The sequence below is a fragment of the Populus euphratica genome, unplaced genomic scaffold (assembly GCF_000495115.2).
Source record: "Populus euphratica unplaced genomic scaffold, PopEup_1.0 scaffold1854.1, whole genome shotgun sequence".
Classification (NCBI taxonomy): domain Eukaryota; kingdom Viridiplantae; phylum Streptophyta; class Magnoliopsida; order Malpighiales; family Salicaceae; genus Populus; species Populus euphratica.
The window spans coordinates 11,782-21,749 of NW_011501707.1; the positions used below are offsets into that span (position 1 = coordinate 11,782).

The window sequence follows — 9,968 nt, forward strand, 5'->3', positions numbered from 1 at the left end:
CCAAAAAAAATTAAAAAGTAAATGAATTAGTTTAGTAACTAAGAAAAATAATAAAGAAAAGGACAAAAAAGGTCATGCCCAACTAATAAATATGTTTTTTGAAAAACAAATTAAAACATATGATGTATTCTCTTTATTAGTCCGAAACAAGTAACAAAAACACCTTAGAAATACCTCATAAACGTATTTGCACTTTTAAAGTAGCCAAAAATCCTCTTGAAATTGAACAAACCTCAATTTTTGGAATTCCTCTTGAATTTCTTATGGTGTTATATTACATGCATATTATCCAGAACTTTAAGAACTCCAGAATTTCCGTGATCATCTAATGAGGCGGCGACACTTGCTCCGGGAAGCTAAAGAAAAGACATCAAATTGGTAAACCTATAAACATTCTTAAACAAAAGATTTTGTTTCTTCTCTAGTTTAAATTTGTATTGCATACAAACTATTTGTTAAAATGTCTATTACAAAATTACTTAACACTTGAGGAATAATCAAAATGCAACAATGGATGTAAAACTTTCCACAAATCAGCTTTCATTGATGACCTAAATACTTGAACTTTGTTTTCTTCACCTCCTCCTTTTCTCTCTTCTCCTTTGTAAAACATGAAAACTTCATTTCATTTATTTTTTTCTACAATTTGCTTCTCTGTCTTTTCATTAATAGTTATTTTATTTTTTATTGTTTGTTATTTAATTTTTATATCAAATTAAATTTTTTTTTTAATTACTATTTTTTTTTTATCCTTTTTTAATTCAATTTTTTCTTCAATTCATCCCTAAAAATTTAATTTTAATTTATTTTATGTCAAATTTAGTCCATTTTCTATTTATTACTTCTTTTTTTATTTTTATTTTCAATTTCATCATTTATTATTTTGTAATTGAGAATTTTACTTTGTTATTATTTAGAGTTTGTCTTTCATAAAATTAGTCTCAATCTCATTACTAGAGTCACACGTTTTAAGTAGTAACACATATTGAATTCAGTTTTTTTATGTTTTTTATTAAATTTTATTTTTTTCATTTTTTAATAATTGATTTATTGGAAATTGCTCTTTATAAAGTTTTTTATGATTTTTCCTATAAGGTTATTTCAATAATATACATATGGTCGCAAGGTCAACTTGTGAATCTGGGTTGATTCAAATCTTTTTTTTTATTGTTTTTTATATTTTTTTAATTTTATTATTTGATATTGGGTTGTTTAATAATTGAATTTCATTGGTTTATTCAATTTGCTTTTAACAGGGTTACCTTGATATTACGACTAAATTACAAATTTGGCATGCTAATCTAGATGATTTGAATTAATTTTTTTACATTTTATTCTTTGCTATTGTTTTTTTTAGTTTCTTTATTATTGTTGTATTTTTTTTATTTATATTACCAAAATTATATGAGCTTATTAAACTTATTCAATTCAATGACTTAGTCTCTATATATTTTTTTTATTTTTTTAGGAACATTTACATCATCTTAACCATTTTTTTTTTTACAATGAAAATAAAATTAAACTGACCCATGGAATATATAACACTGATCACCGATCTAGTTTTCACTAAATGCCATTTATGTCTAAAAACTATGGACACTATAGTGACCAACGTTAACCTTTTCAAAGAGTGGTTAGGTTAACAAATCACACAAAATCCCCTTTAATTTCTTTTTTTTTTACAATAAAATATTCTCTTTTCTTTTCTTTCTTTTCCTTCTTTCCAGACAGAGAGTGCTGGAAGTCTGGATAGAAGAAGAGAGGTTAGAAAAAGTGAAGAACCTTCAGAGCAATTTGAGGGAGGCATTGTGCCGTTGGGTAGTTTGGAGCTTTATAAGGGAAGACAACAATGTTGATGAGATTCTCAGCATCCTCTCTCTGTGTCTTTTTTTCTCAACATCTTTGGCGCAGATCATATCGTAAAAGTGGAAATCTTTTTATAGTATTTGCCTGCACTTGTTTTTTTTTTTCTTTCGTATCTATGTATATAAGAATAACTATATATGTACGTGGGTATACATGTTCATAAAATCATTTGAATATTCACAATAAAACAGATAGAATTTTTTTTTCTTTGAATGAAAATAAATAGAAAAAATGATTTGCTTTAACCATTTTCTGATTGCTATATAATCTATATAAACTATAGATTAAATCAATCCTTATGAGGCCCTGTCGTAGGTGTTATGTTAATATTACTTTATATAAAAATAAATCAATTATTCAATACCACGTTAATCCATCACTATATACAAATTCAAAAACCCTTTATAAACTTTTAACGATTAAATAATCATTACCATTTTAGAAGCTCCTGCTTTTACTCATCTCGGAAAATAGAGTTCTCATGGATAATGGGGTCCAAAGTTTTTAGAAGATTTCATGTGGTAATTTCTTTTATTTGTTTATGCACAAATCCAATCTGAGTCACCTTTTCAAGTCCTCATTTAATTGTAGAAGACTTGGTAATTATAGATGAATATTGCAATAAAAAAAAACTAAATAAAATACAAGATTTAGTATGGTTTGACAATATATCTATATCCACAAAAGTAAAGTAAAGAGCTATATATATTTTCACTATTTTAAAATACAGTTATACATATATATATATATATATATATATATATATAATAAACTCTATACCACATCTGTTTCGTTTTGCTCGATACATTTTATTTTAATATTTATTTATAAACCACAAACTACAACAAAATTATTTACTATATATTGAGAAAAAAAGGAAAGAATAATCACTTTTAGCTGATGGTTTGTTTTGGTATATGAACTTTACTCTGTATTTAAACTTTTATTTGATTTGTTTTAGTATAAAATCCAAAATTGGACCTAAATAGGCTATGGTCAACAACACAGAAAAAGGGAAAACGGATCAAGGACGGACATTGACTGCTTGCACAAGCAAAGCACAAACATGTTTCCAAGCAAGAAATATAAGCATAAATCACGCTGTTGTCCTTCTTGATCTCTTTTACCTTTGTGCTTTTTACTGCACCATGTTCCCCTTTGAATTATGGATTTTAATTACGGGGCTCCACAATCCATCCATCCCATTGATCTTGAATTTCTCTTCTCTCTCTCTTTCCATTATTCTTACAAAATTGATACTCACGAAAGTTTTTTATTTTTGTTTTAAAAATTAAAATTCGAGATCTTCAAGAGAGAGACACTAATACTAAAAAAAAAAAGAAAAAAAACTTTAATAATGACTAGATTTGACCAAATGCATGCATATAAATTGGCTAATAAGAAAATAAAAGCAAATAAAAACTCCACTATGGGCTCTCCTCTCCAATAGGAAAGGGAATGTATGTATAGTGGAACCATCATGCTCAAAGAAAACGTGTAGAGTATGTAATATAGTGGGAAACAACGGACAAAAAAATAATAATTAATTAAAGATAGCATTTAAAATGCCGGGTAATTTGCATGCTAAGAAAAGGAGTTCATGAATTACAACTTGTATAAATAATTATATTTATAGATAGGACAAGGGAGGATTAGTCAATTTTAACAACGATTAATGCAACTAATTAATAGTGACCGTAAAATATGATTTGTGTGTGGAAAGAATAATTAACACTTCCAAGGGTCTCTCCTCGAACGAGTTAATTAAAGAAACATGCTTATCACATGCTTATAAATATTTACAATTGATGATTCTGATCAAATAAAAAGTTGGTAATGATTTTCTTAAGAGAAAATTAATAATAATTAAAGAAATTAACATACTTATCATATGCGAGACTTACACTTGATTATTCTCAAATAAAAAATTAGAGAAACATACTTATCACATGCTTATAAATATTTACAATAATTGATGATTATGGTCAAATAAAAAATTGATAATGATTTTCTTAAAAGAAAATAATAATTAAGGAAACACACTTATCACATGCTTATAAATATTTAGCATTGATGATTCTGATCAAATGAAAAATCGGTAATGATTTTCTTAAAAGAAAATAATAATTAAAGAGACATACTTAATTATCACATGCATATAAAATATTTACATTTAATGAATAAGAAATCGGTAATGATTTTTTTTTTTTTTTGTAAAAAAAAAGCTGATGCTGTTATGCATCATAGGCAGGGTCATTACGCACATCTTCTGCCATGGATGTTGTGATGAGCACACATACGATTCTTAGGTTATCACATGCATATAAAATATTTACATTTAATGAATAAGAAATCGGTAATGATTTTGTTTTGTAAAAAAAAAAAAAGCTGATGCTGTTATGCATCATAGGCAGGGTCATTACGCTCATCTTCTGCCATGGATGTTGTGATGAGCACACATACGATTCTTGGTTATTCTCTGAAAACATATTTTCTTGTACATGAAATGGAAATCCCAACTTTAGAAAAGCAAGCCTAAAAGCTAAAGTAGCATTAGAAACTTCGTTGGAAGGAAACAAATCTGAAGTCTCAACTTTAATTTATGTGGTAAGATCCAAGGAAGATTTGCTTCTGTAGTTGTGGAAGTAACCAACGACAAGCACTGAACAGCTTGTAGAAGTAACCTATGAATCCTCGAAGCTTTTATTAGTAGGTGATCCAGTAATGAGTCAAGTGATCATGGAATATTGAGGCACCCTGGTGTATAATCATGCTAATTAACGCAGCAGGAGGACAAAGCTTTTCTTTGTGCTTCTGTCTGTCTGGTCACAATCCTTACAATTATATGATGCGGACAACATGGGATTCCAAAAAATGTTCGTGGCCTCTAAATTATATTTTTCCTGTCATCAGGATATTCCGACGGTAGCTACGTTTTTTCTGGCTAAAGACAATAATATAGCGTTGGATGCAGGCCTAAGACAGAATATCATTGCTGTTAATATTTGACATTCTCAGCGTTTTCCTCTGGGTCCCAAATCACAGGAATAGGAGATTGGAAGGAAATTAAGAGAGCGACTTACACAATATAGACACTTGAGAATGAAGGTGCTTTCCTTCTATTCCATGTAATTCAAATGTGGTTCCTAGTTGTTTGGCTATATTCGACGAAAACAAGAAAATTAAGATATTCCGAAACAGAAAAGAGAAGTTTGAGGCTCAGCTTCTCATCCAAAGTAGTGAAATATCATTCATGTAGTCTTGTTTAGCCCCTCCCACCATAGGATATCCGGCAACTTGGTGTTTGGGACATCTTTCAACAATTATTTTTCGACTTTATGACAATGGCACTTCCCTAGTGTTTTAGTGGTGCAAACTATTTGATGGTTGTATTCAACTTGTATTACTTTCGTATATGAAAGAGATAATATTATGAATGCAATTAATTTAAGCACTTGATCGATTCAAAAAAAGATATAAATCTAAAAGAATCTAAAAAAATCACAAATCCAAAAAAATCACATAGAATGTTAAATACTATAACCAATAAAATATGAAATAATATAACCAACCAAGTGTAACGTTGATTGGTTATGGGCAAAGAATTATTGTGGTCGATGAGAAGGGACTCGCCCAACAAAGATCAAAGAAAAGAAGGGAGGAGAAAAGAAAATAATTTTAGGTAATAATATAAACTTTTAGATTGAATTGATTCTTTGACATGATATTAGAACCTTAATGACCAAGTAGTTACGAGTTCAAATCTCACTATCTCTATTTATTTGATAAAAACCAATCACAAGGTAATATGAGTCTGTACAAGTTACAAACCCAAAGGGCTTTCATTTGAGGGAGTGTATTAGAGAATAATATAAATTATATCTTAAGACCTTACCTAACAGCTTAAACTATTGGGTTGAGATGGTTTTTTGACATAGTATTAGAGCCTGGATGACCAAGTGGTCACAAGTTCGAATCTCATCATCCCTATTTATTTGATAAAAATTAAGCACAAGGTAATGTGGATCGATGCAAGTTTCAAGCTCAAAGAGCTTTTATTTGAGAGAGTATGTTAGAGAATAATATAAATCATATCTTGAGGGGGCTTAACTGTTGCAACCCAATTTTGGTCTACTGACTTTTTAATTTAATTTTATAGGGTTAAGATGTAAAATTAAAAGATCAGAGATTCATTTCGATGAAAGTGTGATTTGTCAACTTGCATGAAAACTAGGGACTACAATGTACTTTTTTTATTCTACCTTTATCTTCAAGATAATCCCTATCTTCACAATAATCCCTATCTTGAAGATAATCCTTGTCTTCAAGATAATAACAATTATCCGCTTTTAAATTTGATTTTTAATCAAATTCAAACTTTAAAAAAAAATAAATGAGTTAATTGAAACTTTATTTCTCACATGCGAAAGGATTCTTGCACTATGATCTCAATGCATGCAGCAAAAAAAAACAGAGGACAATTAGAGAGAAACCGTAAAAAAATGACACTAAAAGGAGGCCATTACTAGAAACCCTAAAAGAGAGAAACATAAAAAAAGAAGGGGGCAAATCTTATACTAGCCGCCGCCCCCCTCAACCCCTGTTTTTTAACCTAGTCTCCCTCGACTTTGCCTACAGCAACAGCACACCTAGGTAAGTTTCCTTCTTTCCTTACTAAAATTATTAAATGTTTATTGTTGCATGCATATTTGAACCTTTCATACATGGCTGGGCTAGATCCAACCCTAAAGAAAAAAAAGAGTGGGTCGGCTCTAGGTTTTAGGCCTAGCCGACCCAAACTGTGTTTATTAAGGGTGTGCTTGACAAAACACTCTCTCATGCCTTAACTATAATTTGTATGCCTATTTTAATTTGATATTTGACCCAACAAACCCCTTTTTGATAACAGAAAATTCCAAAAATATTTAGGGCTTTCATTGATTTATTTGTGGCCCCCTTACACTTTGTTTTATTTTTTTTCTTTGTGTTTGTATTTTTTTATAGATGTGCTTAATTTGTGGACTATTACTGTTAAACACAAATATGAAATGCAATGTTTTTTTTTTTACTTCCATCTAAAAAGGGCAAATAATAATAAAGGATAAATAAGAAAAAAATGACATACCAAATTTCTTTTTCAAATTTATTTTTTGCAAAAATATCCACTGACGCCAGAGTTAAGAGTATCGTATTTTTTGAATTTGTATGATATTTACCAACACCAGAGTTGGAAATATTCGTAGGAATTGTTCACTGACACTAGAGTCATGAACATGGAAGAAAGAATAGAAAATGAATAAAAAGAACAAATTCTTAGCAATTTTAGACAAAACCAGCAATGTAGCCTAACTTAGGTAAGATGCTTAAGGAATGATAACATCTTTCCTTTTGCATAACCAGTCCCACACCATAAAATCTCTGTTGGCCAGTTAAGGTTCCTAGTGACCATAATACTAGGTGGTGACTCCTTGAACAAGATCTTTTCTTCTAAAAGAACAAGATGTCAGATATCTATACCTTTTTCAATCAAGATTATATTTTTAATCAGTCACCGCGATGTCCAAGTATGACAGAATGGCGACTCCGCTGGGAAATTCTTAGGACTAAGCTTTGCTTCTTCTTTTTTACTGCTAAACTATATTTTTCATACTATTTTTTCTCCTTGTTGTGACTATGTTGAGTTTATCAAGTTTTATTTATTTATTTATATATTTATTTTTGCTCTTTTACTTATTTTAGCATGCATTGTTTTTCATGTTTATCATGTATATATATTAGACATAGATCTAAGGCCTTCATACATCACTCATCTAAGGCTTGTTGTGATGAGTTCCTTCATGATCTAGTTCATCATACGTGAAGTAGAGATAGTTAGTAGCTGGAATCCTTCCCACCATATGTTTTATAAAATCCTGCATGATATCTTGAGGAACATATGCTTCGTTAAGGACCTTCTAGATTGTGTTCCTGTGCAACTTTGAACTCAACACTAATGACAATAGGGAGATTCTACCAGGGGTCTTTTTCAATTTGTCCACCATACTATATTCGCTATGCTTCATTAGCTTCAAGAATTTGTTAGCCTCTTCATCGCTTACCGGGTTGTTGATTTCATCCATCTTGGCCAATTCCATCATTTTTTTTTCTTTGACCTTTCTTTGGTCTTCTAGATTTTCAAGAGTAAAGCATCTCCTACTTCGTGTTAGCCCTCCAATTTCAGTATCAAAAGCAGGAGCTGGTCTTGTGATATGAAAATAATAACCATAATTATAAGGCAAGGGATTATAATTCCTACAAGTTGTGCCCACCGGTCTGACCAAAATCATCCTTGGGGGTCCCCCATCCGTTGGTTGATATCTAAAGACTTCAATTCTTTTGTCGACACCAGTAATAGTTCCTACCATGTTTTTTTCGGGCACCCCTATCCTCAACACTCCCAATGTCATCATATCATCTACTTCTAATTGAAACTCCTCACAAGAGTTTATATGGTGCCCCATATGCTGATGATACTCACAATATTCACTCTTATGTTCTATGGTTTGCTTTTTAATGGGTGTTTTAAGGTATTCAGTCTGCTTCAATATTTTATACAATCTCTCCATTGTCAGCCTTAGGATTGCAATACCCCTTTTTTCTTCTTTCTTCTTCCAAAGCATTCACCCCTCCACTTCTAAAAGTGTGGTTTAGTAATAGGTTGGTATTTATGTTCGGAGATTCATCAAAGAAAATCCACCCAACTTTGATGAGTTGGAAGTTCCTTCTTTTGAAGGCCACATAACCATCAATATTATGGCCGGCGGCACCAGCATGGTATTTATATTTCTGGTCTGGTTGGTACCACTAAAGGAAAGGTGGTTGTAAGGGTGTCAAAAGAATAGGTGCTACTTGGCTAATGCTGAGCGATCTTTGATACATCTCACTAAGAGGCATGAAAAGTGGTGGAAGTTGCTTTTAGTTTGGAGGGAAATTCCTACACAGGTGAAAGGTGTTGTTGGCTTGGTTGTTTAGGTTATTTTGGGTGTTTGTTTGGCTTTTAGGAAATAATGATGCGAAATTTAGGTTTAATACAAAGGAACTGGGCATAAAGGGTTTGAAATTATAGTTATCTTGGTAAGTTTTCTTCCTCTGCTCTCATCTCCCACGTTGTGAATTTCAGCTTCCTTCCTAAATCCAACAAAACCCCTCTTTTCACTAGGATTTGTAATCATACCCATTCGAATAGTTTACTCGATTCTTTCTATTATAGCAACCAAATTAGAGAAGTTTTGTGCAAAACTTCTGACCAGATATTCAAAGTATGGGGCTTTGAAAGTATTAGAGAATAGGCTTATCATCTCCTTTTCCAATAGTGGTGGATTAACCTGTGCTTCCATTTCGTGCCACCTTTGTGCGTACTCTCTCACGGATTCCTTACGACCTTTTTCCAAGGTGTGGAAGCAGGATCTATCTAGAGCTATATCCATATTGAACTTGTATTGCCCAACAAAAGCATCAACTAGGTCTTTCCATCCTGTCTCCTTGGTGTTGTCTAGATGCATGTACCAAGTAAGAGCAACTTCACTTAGACTGTCCTAGAAGAAATGAATCAACAACTTCTCATCATGTACTACTTCAACTATCTAATTACAATATGCTTTAAGATGTGTCACCGAGCATTAAGTCCCGGTGTACTTGACAAACTCTGGCACCCTAAACTTCTTAGGAATAACTATATTTGGTACTAAACACATCTCAGTAGCTTTCATAGGGTCATACAAATTATTTCCTTTAATTGCCCTTACCCTCTCTTCTAGGGCAACCCACTTCTCTAGACCATCATCTTTTACCATTTTATCATGGTGAGACTCTGCCAAGGTTGGCTCAATAGTATAAGGGATCATTATTGGGTATACTAGCTGAGCTGGGAAATGCGTAACATATTAGACTCAGACGAGATTCTACTTGTCCCTAAATTTGGTGGATTGAAAAGAGTCGCAGGCATCGACGGGATCTAGGCTATGAAAGCTGGTTGGGTGGATGTTCCTTCTCCTGATTTAGATCTTAAAGCCTATTCAAGTATGCTAGTAAGCCTAGTGACATCTTCCTTCAGACTCTCTGAC

At 31.7% G+C, this 9,968-nt stretch overlaps 1 protein-coding gene across 1 annotated transcript; it reads right to left on the reverse strand.

Annotated features, from left to right (window-relative positions):
- Positions 1–9,092: 9,092 nt before the first annotated feature.
- LOC105118304 (uncharacterized) lies at positions 9,093–9,698 on the reverse strand. Its single transcript, XM_011016224.1, has 2 exons — positions 9,541–9,698; positions 9,093–9,435 (listed from the first exon to the last, which is right to left on the reverse strand). The coding sequence occupies exons 1-2, from the start codon at positions 9,696–9,698 to the stop codon at positions 9,093–9,095; spliced, it is 501 nt and encodes a 166-aa protein (XP_011014526.1).
- Between the last annotated feature and the right edge of the window lie 270 nt (positions 9,699–9,968).